Source organism: Halteromyces radiatus, assembly GCF_025201355.1.
Source record: "Halteromyces radiatus strain CBS 162.75 chromosome Unknown BX664scaffold_6, whole genome shotgun sequence".
Taxonomy (NCBI): domain Eukaryota; kingdom Fungi; phylum Mucoromycota; class Mucoromycetes; order Mucorales; family Cunninghamellaceae; genus Halteromyces; species Halteromyces radiatus.
In genome coordinates, this window is record NW_026251692.1 from 810,894 (window position 1) to 826,724 (window position 15,831).

The window sequence follows — 15,831 nt, forward strand, 5'->3', positions numbered from 1 at the left end:
TAACTTTATCTTTATGGGTTCCATCGAGAAAATCATGTGTTCTACATAGGGTGATCGCCGTTTTTATTTTATCATCACCATCATCATCCCTATTATTATTGCCACCTTGTACTCAGCCCCTGAATTTTATCTTGATGTTTGTCCAATAATAATATGAAAAAATCTTTTTTTTTTCTCACTGTACCCCTTCATTTGTTAATAGGACTAGTTACTAAAAACTATAAACGTTTTGATTCATTCAACAACGATTAGTGAGGCAAACAACGATTTCTATTCTCGGGTTATTTTCCCTTTTTTTTAGAATAAAAACATTCAAACTTTCTTTTGACTTGAATTTATATAATGTCTATATATCATGATCATATATACATAACCTTTTTTTTTTTTTTTTTTGATCACCAATCGATCGCTAAATAAATAGATGAAAAATATACTTCCCCTTTCTTTCTTACTCCATCATTTATGTCAAGAGGTATTTTTTTTTTTTTTACAACTGGGCTTGAATCACGCCCCACTGTATTATCATCAGGGTGGGGTTATAAAACAGACTAAAAAATAAGACCTTACCGTGGGGAAATCTTATATCATCATAATGATGATTGCGTAAAATTCTATTGCGCTGATTTCTGCCCTAGATAAATCTAAACTAGGCGGGATTTTGAATTGATAGCGTTCTGATTGGTCAGTGCCCTGAAATCACTGAGCGAAGTCCCCATGCACCTTGTTCATTTAGCTGAGACAAAAAAAAAAAAAAAAAGACAGAAAATTGGGTACTTGTATTTTATGGAATAAGACAGAAATTCATTACAATTTTTTTTATATGGTATTCCTGGCAACTGATAACACTATTCTATTATTGACCTTCCGATAGTATCAAACTTTACTTTGATGATGATGATGATGATAAGAGCAAGCCAATGTCATCATCATCATTGTTCTACTTGAGGTGGTCAAAGACCTCAAGTATCATGCAAGAGCATCATCATTTAAGAGGAGGTGAAAAGAATCCAATCAGTAGAAGGAATCATCAGTTGGAAGTCTTTTTTTTTTTTTTTTTTTTTTTTTTTTTTTTTTTTTTTAGAAAGAAGAAAGTGTTCTGATACTCATCATCATAATACCGGATAAACCATTATTATTGTCATCATCACCATCATTATTATTATTTATTATTATTATTATTGTAATTATTGTAGTTAAACTGGTCAAAGATACTAAATTTTATGCAAAAGTATCTTTTATTTAAAAATAATAATGTGATGATTAGTTGATCAATGAGGGGATGATGATGTTGGTACAATATTAAAAAAAAATCATCCTATCGATAGAGTCATTTTGTAAATTGGTGTCGGAAACAAATAAGAAAGACATGATAATGAAACTAGTTGTTCGCTATCGATAAAGCTAGTTATAACATATCCTCACTTGTCTGCATCAGCACATGTGTAAACATCATCTTTTACAAGTCGGACATTTTAAAGTTTAGGTAAAAAAAGTTTATTATGAAAGAAAAGGGGAAACCCATCCATTTAACTAGCCTTAAAAAGGTAATCAGCTGAATCTTATTTACCTGTCTTATCGACAATGATGATTTCAAGCACATCAGCTTGTTCTTACACTAAAATATCAATTGGAAAAATCAGTGAGATCAATGCTATGACGACATTTCTTCAACATTTACCTTTTTGTCTGATTCTATCTCTTTATTATATTCATTTATCGATTGACAGAAAACACCGAAAAAAAAAGTATAAAAAGAAATCTATTTTTTTTTTTATTTCTTCTTCTTTTTAATTTTTTTTCCTCACTTTTTTTTTATTCTTATTCTTATCATCATCATCTTTTAATAATAACAACAATAAATTACTGTTAATCAACATGACTATTGAATATATGACCCTCAACTCTGGCAATAAGATGCCTCTTATTGGTTTTGGCTGTTGGAAGGTGGATCCTAAAGATGCTCCTGAAACCATCTACAATGCAATCAAGGTTGGATATCGATTGATTGACAGTGCAAGCAATTATAAAAATGAAGAAAGCATTGGAAAAGGTATTCGTATGGCGATTGATGAAGGTATTGTCAAGCGTGAAGATTTATTTGTTACTACCAAGTTATGGTCCACTTATCACAAGAAGGAACACGTCCGATTGGCCTGTGAAAAGCAATTAGAACAATTAGGTCTTGATTATGTTGATATGTTTTTGGTTCACTTCCCTCTACCTTTGAAGTATGTACCCATCGAAGAAAAGTATCCTCCTGGATGGTATCAACCTGGTGAAGAAACAATCACATTAGATCGTGCTCCTATGCATGAATGCTGGGCGGAGATGGAAAAGCTCAAGGAAGCTGGTTTGGTGAAAGATATTGGTGTTTCCAACTTTAATGTTCAATTGTTAATGGATATGCTGACTTATGCCAAGATCAAGCCTGCTTTATTACAAGTCGAACTTCATCCTTATTTGCAACAACAGCATCTGGTTGATTGGGTTCAAGCACAAGGTATTGCCATCACTGCCTATTCTTCCTTTGGTCCTACTTCCTTTGTATCTACTGGTTCCAAACGTGCAAAGGCTGTTGAACCTTTGTTTGAAAATCCTACCATCAAGGATGTGGCTGCCAAATATCAACGTCAACCTTCTGAAGTAGCTCTCCGTTGGTCTCTTGAACGTAACATTGCCGTCGTCCCTAAAAGTTTGAACCCTAGCCGTATGAAGATGAACTTGGAAGCTCTCAACTGGCAAATGGATGAAGAAGATGTACAAGCTATCAATCAATTAGATATGGGCCTTCGATTTAATGATCCTGCTATCAACGCACAAAAGCTACCTATCTTCTATTAGATTTAGTTGTTTACTTCCTATTATTTATACTGATGTCAACTCTCTTTATGTCAGTAACTATTGTTTAATATTTCGAATAGTTTTCTACTTTATACCTTTTTGACCTCAAATAAATTTATAAATGTTGTAGATATTTTCCTTTTGAAACCCAGGATTTTTTGTCTCTTTCTTTCCTCTTTCTTTCACTTTTTTTTTTTTTTTTTTAAAAAAAAATATAGTCATGCCGCGACAATCTCATAGCGATATTCAACAAGGTCTGGACTATGAATTCAAGAAACATAATACTCAATTTGAAAGAAGAACCTTTCGTAAGTTTTTTTTTTTTTTTTTTTTTTTTTTTTTCTGGATGAAGTGCCTGAAGAATGGTTTAGGTGAATAGAATGTTTTCTCTTTTTATAGGCAGCGATACTGAAAAAGTGTTCAAAGAACTGGATGAAATTAGACGAAAGCAAATAGAACTGGCTTCGGATCATATTGCTCTGGAAACTTTAGGGGATATTACGTAGGTTGATCATAAAACAAAACATGAGGAAGTGTGGATCACCTTGGTATTATTTCGATGATGATAAAAAGAAAAGAAGCTCATACTGATAAAACTCTTTCTTCTCTTTGTTCAATATGTAGTCAGGCACATCAAACTATGGATGGCAGTACTTTCAATGAATGTCAATTGAATCTATCAAATTTTAATAAGAAGGAAAAGGCTTTGAAGAAACTGATAGTCAAGGTACAGTGAATTCATATATGGACGCAGTGTTTTTTTTTGTGAATTTGTCGAGTATATCTCCCTTATAGGAAGGTATCCGATTCTTGGGAACTCTAGATAGGGTAGATGATTAGACTGAACTTTGGGATATCCGGAAGATGGGACAATTATGAATAAATACAACCTTTTACTCACTATTTTTCTTCCTCTTCTATTCTCTATCATTTTTGTAGTTGGATGACCTTGGTGACTCTGTGTAAGTACAAAAAAAAAAAAAAATAGGGATACATTCAAAAAAAAAAAAAAAAAATACTGATCCTTTTTCTCTCCCTCCTACTTTTGAATGGGCATAGAAATCGTTTCCTTGGTGAATACTGATAGAAGGATAGGTGGATCGATCAATGGAATCTTTCAAGGTAGACTTATAGATTCTTTATGTAGCGTCAATAGGAAACAATTGTGATGAAAATCTACAACATTTTAGGTATTTAATATCTCTTCAGTGTTCTCTTTTTTTTTGACCTTTATTTTTAGTCTTCAGTTTTAGCCTTCCCTATGTTACCTGCATTTCAACAGAAGACGTTTTATTCCCTCTCTCTCCCCTTCGATACCCTTGGCCTCATTTTATTAATTAATAACGTCTTTACAAATAAATAATAATAATAATAATAATAATAATAATAGTAATAATAATAATAAACTAGTTTAAGTTTATAAGTACATTTTATACTGTCGAGAAAAAAAAAACGTCTATTTCATCTCTGCTTTTGTCATCACTAAGTTTATCAATAAGTATCACAGATCCTCAGCGCCGTAGTTATGTGAAAATCATGAGGTTCGTCAAAGAGTTCATCGTAGATATTACAGAGGTATCATACATAAATTACACATATCAATCTTCATCCAACATCCAACATCATGTATCATGTTTCATCCATCAATTATGTATCAAACATCATCCGATATTCTGAGTAATATAAAAGATTGACTGATTTATTGTAGAGGGAAGAAAAAAACAAATAAAGTGTACTATCGATTGAAACCAAAGCTACAAGCCAATCCATGAAACAAATCTTCACCCATCATCCATGTCATTTCCAAAAAGAGAATCAGTAAAAGCCCAAATCTGACCCAACAGAGGTGCACCCAACGAATATAAATCCAAAGTCATTTCCCCTACATCAAATAATAATAAAAAGGTGATGAGTTTCTCTAGAATTCTTTCGAATACCCTTTTTTTTTTTTTACCATCCTTTTGATCCACAGACATGGTATTATTTTGGTATTTTCGAATCATGGTAGTAAGAGTTTCCGCTTGAGATTCCGATAAAAGAGAGAGTCGCCTTGCTAATTCCACCATATTAAATCGTTCTGGTATATTCCATGCTTCACAGGTAGAAGAATCATGTTGTTCATAATGTATAGGGTTCAAATTGTCAATATCATTTTCATTTAGTACTTCGTCTTCTATTTGTGGATCATCATCATCGTTGTTGTTATCATTTTCATCCTGCCTTGATCGATTTCCGTTGGTAACACGTTGAACATCATTATCCATTAATCCAACATAGTGCTGACCTTCTGAAAGTGGGGAGATTTCATCAAAATCTTGTTGTGGTGTTAATAGATCGCTTGGTGGTGATAATGCTGGAGGTGCTGGAGATAAGGATGATGAAGAAGTGGCGGGTAATGAGAGTTCGTCATCGCTGTAATAATTATATCCATTACTGTTATGTTGATCATTCATGTTACCGTTATTGTAATGATGATTATTTTGTGGTAGCTTTTTCTTTGATTTTTGATGAGATGATTCCTTGGCTATGTCTTTTAGTGATTCCAAATAAGAAGCTACTTCAGCAGAGACATCACTAAATGTCTATAAATAAATAAATCATCTTTATTAGTCTCAATATATATATATATATATATTGAATAACTTACCACTAAATGAGTTTTAGAATAATGAGGTTCTTTGAAATTGAGATCAAATACAATGATTTCCCTTGGTGCAAATTCATCCGCAAAGTGTAGCATAATTCTTAGATCAAATTCTCCCCAACCAGATTCTTTGAGTAAATAGGGCTCGTCTGATATATCTATTAAATGAACCCATTAATATTTCCTTCTTTTTTATTATTATTATTTATTTATTCTTTACCTCGTCTTGGATTAGGAAAAGTAGGATGTAAAATATATTCGACATGATCCAGCATGGCTTGTAATTTTCCAGGTACTTGTTTGCCATCGTCTATTGCTACCAGAGATACCTCCCAATTGCGTAATGTATTGCCGTCAGCATCTTGTTCAGTAGTCCAAGAACTTTTACATGATATTCTGATTTCTTGATAAATATTGTTGACCTTTGAAATAAAATCAGATCAACATAAAAAAGAAATGGTGAGTTAAAAAAAAAAAGTTTAAGGTAAACATAAAAGTAACAAAACTTACCATTGTAAGGTATATGTTTTATTTATTTTTATTTGGTACGATATATATATATATATAGATAAGAGTAATGCAAGGAAGAAAATTAAATGTACAAAAGGATGAGTCAATATCAAAAATCAAAGGTAATACCAATAATAAAAAGGTAAAAAAAAAAGAAAAAAGAAAAAAAAAAGAGAGAGAGAGAGAGAAAAAAAGGAAGAGGGCAAAGGCGGGGTTTTACAATTTGGAAGACGCACACACACACACACACTCAATAATGACTCCTGGTCCGTGGTTTTTCCTTTATTTCATTTTTCTTTCTTTAATTATTATTTTTTTCTTCTTCTGATGGCTGTATCAATCAACTTTGACTTTGAACCATATATAAACTCTTACAAGGGTAAAATACAAAGAGAATCATAGGGTTACAAAGAAATAGTTTAAACTCAATGTTTTCTTTTTTTTTTTTTTTCTAGGTCGTACGCGTATCAAACGAGCTTTGTTCATTGCAGAACATTGTCCTAGTTTGGAGGTGGAAGCGTATCATTTTGCTGTTAACGATATCAAACAACAACTTAGTGATATAGAATTATATCAAGCATGTATCAAGAAACTGAATGCGGCATTGACTCGAAGGAATGAACCCATGGTAGATATTGATGCCGCTTGGGTAGATGCCACTACAAAGAAAAACAAACGAAACTTGGAACAACTCGAAACAGAACTCAAAACTTGTAAAACAAGTGTTGTCAAAGAAAGCATTAGGGTAAGCGTTTGAAATCATTCATAGAAAGGATTCTCTTTTTTTTTTTTTTTCATTCGATAATTCAACCCTATTTTTACTTATTTCTTTTATTATATATATTGTAGATAGCTCAAACAAACCTAGGTGATTATTATTATGATGTTGGAAAAATGAGTGATGCAAGCAAATGTTATTCAAGAACAAGAGATTATTGCTCTACTAGCAAAAGTATATTGGATATGTGTTTCAATATGATCAAGGTAACGCATATATATATATATATATATAGGAAATGTTGGTTTAGTCTTTTTTTTTTTTTGATAGGTACATTTGGAAGAACGTCATTATGTACATGTACACAGTTATATCGTACGAGCAGAAACTACACCACAGATACCAGATAAAGTGAACACAATATCAAGATTAAAATGTTGTCAGGCTATAGCCTCTCTTTTTATCAGTGATGCTAATCGATATCAGACTGTAGCACAATGTTTAACCCAAGGTGTTGCTTTAGAATCAAGTCATCTTATACATGATATCATGTCTCCAAATGATGTAGCTCTTTATGGTGGATTATGTGCATTGGCCTCTTTTGAAAGATCTCAACTACACGATTTGATCAGTTCTAATGTGGCTTTCAAAGGATATTTGGAATTAGTACCTCATGTTCGAGAAATCATGGAATACTTTCATGCTTCAAAATATGCTGCTTGTTTCTCTTTGATGGAAAATTACCGGGTAAGTTGAACAACCTAAAGAGAACAAAGAAAACGAATTGATTCTCTTTTTTTTTTTTTGATAGGAGGATTGGAAATTAGATATCTATTTGAATAGTCATATTGATCCTATCTTTCAATGTGTTCGTGAAAAGGCAATGGTTCAATATTGTATTCCATATTCTATTGTGGATCTTGGCCGAATGGCATCTGCATTCCATACTACGGTGGATCAACTAGAATCTGAATTGGTCAAACTTATTGGGCAGAAAGGAAAGATAGATGGTCGTATTGATAGTCATGAAAAGGTAAAAGAGTTCTTATAAAATGCGATGATAACTTATTGTGTTATTTATAGGTTCTCTACTTTAAACAACAAGATCAACGTAAAAAAGCATTTGATCAGTCACTTGGTCTGGCTGTGGAATATGAAAAATCCGCCAAAGCATTGATGCTTCGATTGAATCTTTTGAAATCCAATATGATAGTACAATAAAATTAGTTACCTAGTATCTTATTATTGCATATGAATAAAAAACAACTGATTTTTTGTCTTATCATTTTTATAGTAATTGTGTGTATGCACAACGACATTGTAATTTCAAATGCCGATTTTTTTTCTCTTTATTTTTTTTTTTCTCTCACATTCTTTCGTTTTTATTTCGTTGTTTCTTTTCTCTCTCTTTTTTTTCTTATGTATTTTGTTGATATCACCATCTTTAATAATTTGTCATATGAATTCAGAAGCACCAGTCAATGCGGTAATGAATGTTTATTTATTACAATATGTATATGTGTATACTTATGAAACTAACTTCTCTTTTTTCTTTGTTGTATAGGGACATGTGTATGCGAATGCTGCCGAAGATTACGAAGACAGGGAATTATGGACAGAAGCTATTCAAGCACATGAAAATGCAGCTGGTATGACAAGATGTGTTTATATGCATTATAATTTTTTTTTATTAATATATATGTTTTATTATTCTTAGAACAATTTCAAAAAGCTTTGGAATATACCCAAGATGCTGAAGTAAGTATACATATGGTTTTATTTATTTATTTTTTTTTTTTACATCCTGCAGCAACAATAAAGTGACATTAACTAACTGATTTTCCTCTTTCTTTCTCCCACTATAACTATACTTATAGGCTGGCAAGTCTTTACGACTCTTGATGGCTAACCATACAAGAAAAGCAAAGGATTTGGAACGGAAGGTCGCAAAGTCTCTACAGGAACAACAACAACGACAAAAAGAACGTCAATTACTACAGCAGAAACAACAACAACAGCAACAACAACCAAATATTTATTCTCCAACATCTGAAGGCAACAAACAACGACCTCTATCAGGACATATTATTGGTGCTGGTGGCCTAAATAGTAGTGGAAAAGATGGTATCAATATGAATGGTCTTTTGAATGCACTACCTGCTACCCCTTCTTCACCTCGAGGTAATTCATCTGGACAAATACGATTGGACAAGAATAAAAACAATGATGCTTCTCAACATGGTACTATTGGTGAATCTTATGCTTTACTATCAACTGATAATGTAAGTAATGAAAAATATAGATAATCAAATGAAAAAAAAAAAAAGATTGATGGAACCATAATCACTTGTTTAATTTTTCTTTTCTTTTTTTTTTTCGTATAGGATGAAGAAGATGATGACGATGCCTCCGATCCATTTAACAAGTTTTTCCAAGCGGTCGAAACACTGGTGGAACAATTATCAAATCCTGTAGCTTTTGCATCAGCACCTTTAAATGAAGATGATATACCAACTCCTTATCACCAAAAATTACTCTCTGCTGATAATACCACCAATTATCCTTCCTCTGATAATAGTACTACGTTGGATCATCCAATTGATATGTCAACCATGATGGAATCGTTTTTCTTTGTTCCAGAACATGATGGTGGCGCTACAGAATCAAGTAGTGGATCATCTGCTTCCTCTACAACTGGTGGTGGTCAAGAGAAGATAAAACTTCAAATGGAAAATGAACAATTGAAACGTCGCGTTGAACAGTTATCCCGACGTTTGATGACTTTGGAAAAGGTAATCAAGAAGAAATGGAGTGGCTGTTACTCACACCCCTGTTTTTATATATTATATACATTTCAGACTGCGGAAGAAAGTCATATGTTGAAAAGTAGTATATTACAATTCAGAAATGATGTACAACGACAGGCCAAAAGAATTATGCAAACACATGACTCAGCATCTTTACGAACATCATCTGTGGCATTACTTGGAAATAGTGGCATTAATGGTGTTGGAAGTACTCACCATAGTTATCCTAGACATCCGGGAATGAATCAAACTACTGGTAGTACATCAGAATTAGGTATGAATAGAAAAATATGGAATGATAATGATACTAATTTTTTTTTTTTTTTTTACTTTTATTATATAGTCACGCGATTAAAGGAAACAGAAGAAGAAAATAGACGACTCAAGGATCAAATTGAAAAGCAACAAGTATTAATGAAGAAGTATCAAGAAAGATGGGAAAAACTCAAGGAAAGTGCCAAAAAACGACGTGCTCAACCATCAGATATAACAAACAATAATACAAAAAACAACAGTGATTCTGGACATGGTGGCGGCATGACACCTGAATATCATCGACCTTATTCTTCACGACCACCGGCCCTATTGCGATCCTTAGCACAGCAATCTACTTCAGCACATCATCCACCTTTTGCATCCTCATCATTGGCAAGATCGAGTAGAATAGCATCGGATGATTGTCAATTATGAATGGATATCTAGAGTTTTTTTCTTTTTTTATAATCTCTCCCAATAAAAAATTTTTTGACCCTGATGTGAAACCAACTAAAAAAGAATTGCATGATGGCGGGGAAATAAAAAGTGTCAATTTAAAGTTTTGCCCCAAAAACTTTTTTTTTTTTTACTTCTTTTACTTTTTATACATTAAATGTGAACCTAATCAATGAATTCTTCGTTATCATCTGTTATTCCGCCTGTTGTAATATCACCTACCATCAATACTTACAACGATTTGCCAAACGAAGACAACGTTATTACGGAAACACTGCCACGATCGAGTGACCAAGATCAGCAATCGAGTATAAGACAAAAAGAAAAATTGTCTCCACTCCCTATGGCTAACAATAATATCATTATTCAAGGACGAAGATATCAAAATTATAATGATCGTTATCGTTTACCAAATGATGATATGGAAATGGATAGATTGTTGAATAATGTAAGTTTGTAGTGATCCCTTTTTTGGGGTCGGAATGTGATTTTCTTATATTCAAGTTTCTTTTTTTTTTTTTTCTTTTCTTTTTCTTTTTTTTTTTTAGCATCTACTAGTTAAGTATTGTTTTGGTTCTAACTATTCCGCACCTATCACTGAACTTTTATCTGCTCCTCGTATCAATACTCTCTTTCATACCCAACGTGCTAAGAAAACAACAAAACACAAATACCTGCATTCAACAATACCAGTAGAACATCATCCGTCAGGAGTAGTCAGTCTACAACATCCTACTTCTCACGAGACATCTCAACACAATGATACTACCTTCACCTCTTCCCCTGAAGAAAACATGTTCATACCAAAGAAACAACAAGAACAATCTTCATCTCCTCCTCGTGGCAAGTTTATGGACTACTTGCGAAAATGGACTAAATTAAGGAAACAAAAGGAGCCAGCGAACAGCTCAGCAACAAAGAAAACACGATCTGCATCTACAGGGGCAGACCAATTACAGTCGACACCATTGACTAAGACAAATGTAGCTGACCTATCTCCGATACCGCATCGTCGTCATTATTCTGAAAGTGATACCCAACAAACCAATGGAAAACAACGGTCCTCTATCTCCACAACTTCAAGGCTTTGTACTCATTATCCTGATATCAACATTTGCCGTGTATTGGACATTGCCTGTGGGAATGGTGTATGGATTTTAGACATGGCACATGAATTCCCAAATGTTGAATTTTATGGTGAGTTTATGATAATAAATAGAACTGGTCTTATTAACTTTTTTTTTTTTAAAAATAATAATAATAATAATAATAATCATAGGATTTGATATCTCTGAAGTATTTCCAACTTCTATTCGACCAAAGAACGCTTACTTTAAATTATTTGACATGAATCAAGGTATTCCTTATCCAGACAGCTTTTTTGATTTTATACGTATGCATGATGTCCTTACTTGTTTTGCCTCTAATGATATCAAGGTAGAATGATTGATTTTCTAGAAAATAAAGTTTTTTTTTTTTTTTTCATCTGCAACTTACCTTTTTTTTTTTCTAGTTTATTATATTGGAAATACGACGATGTCTGAAACCAGGTGGTTACGTTGAACTAAGGGAACTGGATCCTACGATTTCCAATGCTGGTCCAATCACTTCGAAATTTACATCGTTAGGTAAAACGAAAGGAAAGATCAAACGTTCGATTTTAATTTATTGTTTTTTATGAATAGATTCCAAAATAGTAAAAAGATTACAAGATCAATACAACGTAGATCTATCTTGGCCATTGGAATTAAATCAACACCTTCAAGATCATCATTTGGTTGACATTCACAGTCAAACCGTTCGTTTGCCATTTGGTCATCAACCGCCAACATGTCCATTATTATCATCAAGACCACCTGAAGCATCCCTGATCAGACTGACGTGTTGGTTTTGGAAAGATCGATGTGATGCCTACCAGCGACTACTTTTGGAAGCGTACAACGAGACGGAAAAAGAATTGGATCAACAAATGAAATGCATGCTTGAAGAAATGATGGACCGCTCTTCTTACTGTCAATACTATATGGCTTGGGCTCGAAAACCATTGGTGGATGACTACTGTTATCAGCAGAACAACAACGATGATGAACATCAGAGTAGAAAAAACAGCCACAATACGGCTCAACTCAGCGTCTCTTCCTCTCGTTCCGATCTCTCCTCGATGACAGACGAAGACATCATGGACGACATATATGATTTGACGGATGGTTATATAGATTAGCTATTTTATTGATCAATAAACTTTTTTTTTATGAAGTCATTTTTGTCATGTTGTGAGCATTTTTTTAAGGAGAAAAAAAAAACACCATGGTGTGTGTGGATAAAGAGACAACTTGATCCTGGTAAAACATAAATATTATTGTCAAAGGATGATTTGTTCATTCTTAGGAAAAAAAAAAAAAAAAAGGTTGACTATCAAAAAAATAATATGGAGACAATCATGAAAAAAAAGAGATGATTTATTTTCAATCTTCATCGTTTATTGATTTAAATAATAATAAAAAGAAAAAGAAGAGAGAGAGAGAGAGAGGGAGAGAGAAAGAGTGAAACATATACACATAACCAAATGAAAGTGGTGGGGGATCAAGAGGGAAAGGAGTGGTATCAACAAACTAAACTAATAAGAATAAATATTAATAAAAAAGGAGAGAAAAAATAGTAATAATAATAATAATAGTAATAATAAATAATATAATAAAAAAAAAAAAAAGAAAGGATGGGAAAAGGAAGGTGAGATAGATTATAGATCGTAAAAGGGTTGGAGATGGGATGCGTCTACACGTAGAGGTCTTGGTTTCGCCAGAGCAATGGTAGATTGTTGGATTTTGCGCCAATTGAACTTCCCAGTAGATCCATCCTTGCTGTTGCTATAGGTCGAAGCAGGTTGATTGTTTATAATGGTGGATGGAGGATGGTTGTAAGGTGATGGTGCATGAGGATCATCATGAGACGAGATGGATGAAGAGCCTGATGAAAATGATCGTGGTGAAGATTTTTTTCTGGCGAGATGCATTGTTGATCCACTACTGTTCATAGTAGGGTGGGCGGCCAAATATAAGAGTGGTTGTTGTGGTGATGTTGGTGATACAGGAGATCCAGAAAAAAAGTAATCATGATGATGATCGTAAAGAAAAGTTTGCGACGTAAGTGATCTTTGATCTGGACTGGTTGGTGTAGGCGGAGGAGGAGTCGAAGGTGGTGCTGATGATGGTACTGACAAAATTTGTTGTTGTTGTTTTTCCAGTTGTTTCTTCGCATTGAGCATGACACGTAAAGCACGAATCTGTAGTCCTAGTTGATTGGTCAAAGTGGTGGATTCATATATAAGACTTGCGGTAGAAATGGTGAGAATTTGATGAAGAGCATGTGTGGTGAGTTCCTTGAGACGAGACATTTGATATATATCAGCAAGTATTAATAATCGAGCCAGGACGGAAGGTTGATATTGTTGTACAGTCATCAAGTGATCGGTATAGATATATTGTAAAAAAGATAAGGTAACAGAGTACGTTTCAGAAAACAAGAGTGTTTTGCCAATCCCTCTTTCATGTCGTTGTCGTCCACCTTGAATGACGGACTGGTTGGTGTCACCATCGTTGTTGTTGTACAGTCTTCTACGAAATAATTTTGCTGCATAGGGCCACCGAAGAGAGAGAATAGAACTATTTGCCGGGATAACTTGATGATCATTTGTAAGAATATAAACATCAGCCATATTGGGTTCGTTGAGCATTGTCAATCCAAGTTCACGTCCAAGTTGATTGCAAGTCGGTAAAGGTGTGGTATAGATTCCAAAAGCTTCCAACTGTATAATCGCCATATGATCAAAATTGATTTGTCGTTGTTTATAATCCGTGAAGATATCCCGCTGTCGATTACCAAACAGAATCCATTGATTGTTGTAATGCATTCCACGATTCCAAGAACCAACTACCAATCGTGATCCTGTGTCAATCCTTGACCAAGTGAAGGTACCTAAATGAAGAGCCCATACTTGATAGCTTCTTGAGTGAATGCCGAGATGTGTACCAGCGACGATCAAATGTTGACCAATCACTTCACCATGAGGGAATCGTAGACCTGGAGGAAATATTTTCTTGGTATCAGTTTGAACAAGTTGACTATGATCAAGAATCCCATTTCCTTGACTAATAGGACGAGTTGGATCAAAACTAAAAAGTTCACGGGTCATGGTGTTGGCTGTAAAGTTGTAATTGGCGTAAAAAAATAAGTTGTTGCTGTGGGTATTCAAAGAAGGTAACGGATGATGTTTTGACTGATGATGATCAAGATATTGGTATCTTCTTTCTTCAATAGGTTGTTCAAAAGGCACGGTACGATATATTCCACAAGGTCGATCCAGTGTACTACCAAGTAACCATTCGAAAGAGATCAAGTCCAAAACATTGAATTCGTTCACATATTCATTATTTGCATCCTGTCCACCCATGATCACCAGTTTATCTTTTTCTGTTGTTGAAATAAGTGCAATATGTGCATATCGTGGCTTTGGCGTAAATAAACTTCGAGGAATCCTAGGTTTGATCCAAGTATGTTCTATTGTATCGAACAAGTAGACGTCATTGAGAGTAAGGGTATCACCATCAGAAATATGACTATTGTTACTTCTAAAAGAAGTATGTTCAGTTGTCATTCCACCAAAATAGACAATATAATGTCGATATGCAGTAGCTGAATGAAAGTAACGAGGGGAAGGAGGACGATCAGAATCAGGTGAACCAATATGACGTTGCCATTCCAAAGAGTGTAAGTCCATAATATAAAGATGATTCGTCATTTGTTTTGTTGAAGGAAGACGACCACCAAAAACGAAAACTTTATCGTGTAATACTGTGACGGAACAGCCTACTAAAGCAGGAGGCACGTGTCCTCTCGTTTTCTTGAGTAAAGTGGTTAGATCAGCTACCGATTGTGCGCCAACCATCTTGATCAATAAGTTCAGTGTATATAAATATGAATATACACTTAACTAAAATAAATATATAAATAAAAAAAAAAAAAAAAAAGGAAAGGAGAGGAGTAAATATATTGAAAAAAAGATAAAAAGAAAAGATAGAGAATCGAAAAGAAAAAAAAAAAAATTTCAGACCAGCATATACAAAAGGTGCCTTTGTTTTTAAATTCCGATGGAGATAATGCGGACGGTTGCACACAATATTGATAAAGATAACAAGTACATGTATATATCAGTTGGTAATTTATTTATCTTTTTACTGTGCCTAATTTGTATATATATTTCGCCATCGTGTCATCGGTGTTTTAATGACAAATACACTACAAAAAGTTGTTTCACGGATAATTTCAAATTTCTAATGAATGAAAAGTATTTTAATGATCAGGAATTAACATACAAGGCATAATACAATTATTATCAATCAACATCAGATAAGAATCATTTTCATCAATTATGTATTAATTATAATTAACTAAACACTTCATCATCGTAATCCTATAGAAAGTCCACGTTTTTACTGAAAACAAATAACTTTTTTTTTTTTTTTTTTTTTTTTTTTTTACCTATAAACCCCTTAAAACTTGTTGAAACCTTTCTGATAGATAATAATAATAATATTTTTATG

At 33.5% G+C, this 15,831-nt stretch overlaps 6 protein-coding genes across 6 annotated transcripts; 4 read left to right on the forward strand and 2 right to left on the reverse strand.

The window, feature by feature from the left end:
* Positions 1 to 1,875: 1,875 nt before the first annotated feature.
* BX664DRAFT_375264 (xylose reductase) lies at positions 1,876 to 2,841 on the forward strand (the record flags this gene model as incomplete). Its single annotated transcript, XM_051548714.1, has 1 exon — positions 1,876 to 2,841. The coding sequence occupies one exon, from the start codon at positions 1,876 to 1,878 to the stop codon at positions 2,839 to 2,841; it is 966 nt and encodes a 321-aa protein (XP_051398169.1).
* A 1,609-nt stretch (positions 2,842 to 4,450) lies between these two features.
* On the reverse strand, positions 4,451 to 6,159 carry BX664DRAFT_337702 (yeats family-domain-containing protein). Its single transcript, XM_051546285.1, has 5 exons — positions 5,996 to 6,159; positions 5,706 to 5,907; positions 5,489 to 5,643; positions 4,796 to 5,423; positions 4,451 to 4,723 (listed from the first exon to the last, which is right to left on the reverse strand). The coding sequence occupies exons 1-5, from the start codon at positions 5,996 to 5,998 to the stop codon at positions 4,623 to 4,625; spliced, it is 1,089 nt and encodes a 362-aa protein (XP_051398170.1). The 5' UTR covers positions 5,999 to 6,159; the 3' UTR covers positions 4,451 to 4,622.
* A 108-nt stretch (positions 6,160 to 6,267) lies between these two features.
* Positions 6,268 to 8,012, forward strand: BX664DRAFT_337704 (26S proteasome subunit RPN7-domain-containing protein). The gene is made up of 6 exons (XM_051546286.1): positions 6,268 to 6,374; positions 6,451 to 6,740; positions 6,845 to 6,979; positions 7,044 to 7,460; positions 7,525 to 7,746; positions 7,797 to 8,012. Exons 1-6 carry the CDS (start codon positions 6,323 to 6,325, stop codon positions 7,932 to 7,934), a joined length of 1,254 nt encoding a protein of 417 aa, XP_051398171.1. The 5' UTR covers positions 6,268 to 6,322; the 3' UTR covers positions 7,935 to 8,012.
* Positions 8,013 to 8,067: 55 nt separating this feature from the next.
* Positions 8,068 to 10,286, forward strand: BX664DRAFT_337706 (uncharacterized protein). The gene is made up of 7 exons (XM_051546287.1): positions 8,068 to 8,199; positions 8,278 to 8,362; positions 8,431 to 8,471; positions 8,591 to 8,995; positions 9,098 to 9,505; positions 9,572 to 9,794; positions 9,864 to 10,286. Exons 1-7 carry the CDS (start codon positions 8,173 to 8,175, stop codon positions 10,208 to 10,210), a joined length of 1,536 nt encoding a protein of 511 aa, XP_051398172.1. The 5' UTR covers positions 8,068 to 8,172; the 3' UTR covers positions 10,211 to 10,286.
* Positions 10,287 to 10,402: 116 nt separating this feature from the next.
* On the forward strand, positions 10,403 to 12,630 carry BX664DRAFT_337711 (uncharacterized protein; the record flags this gene model as incomplete). Its single annotated transcript, XM_051546288.1, has 5 exons — positions 10,403 to 10,679; positions 10,780 to 11,428; positions 11,511 to 11,668; positions 11,745 to 11,859; positions 11,917 to 12,630. Coding segments are annotated over 5 exons (1,735 nt in total), but the record flags the coding sequence as incomplete, so codon positions are not given.
* Positions 12,631 to 12,697: 67 nt separating this feature from the next.
* On the reverse strand, positions 12,698 to 15,176 carry BX664DRAFT_300228 (uncharacterized protein; the record flags this gene model as incomplete). The annotated part of the gene is made up of 2 exons (XM_051542332.1): positions 12,698 to 13,795; positions 13,850 to 15,176. 2 exons carry the CDS (start codon positions 15,174 to 15,176, stop codon positions 12,972 to 12,974), a joined length of 2,151 nt encoding a protein of 716 aa, XP_051398174.1. The 3' UTR covers positions 12,698 to 12,971.
* Positions 15,177 to 15,831: the final 655 nt, after the last annotated feature.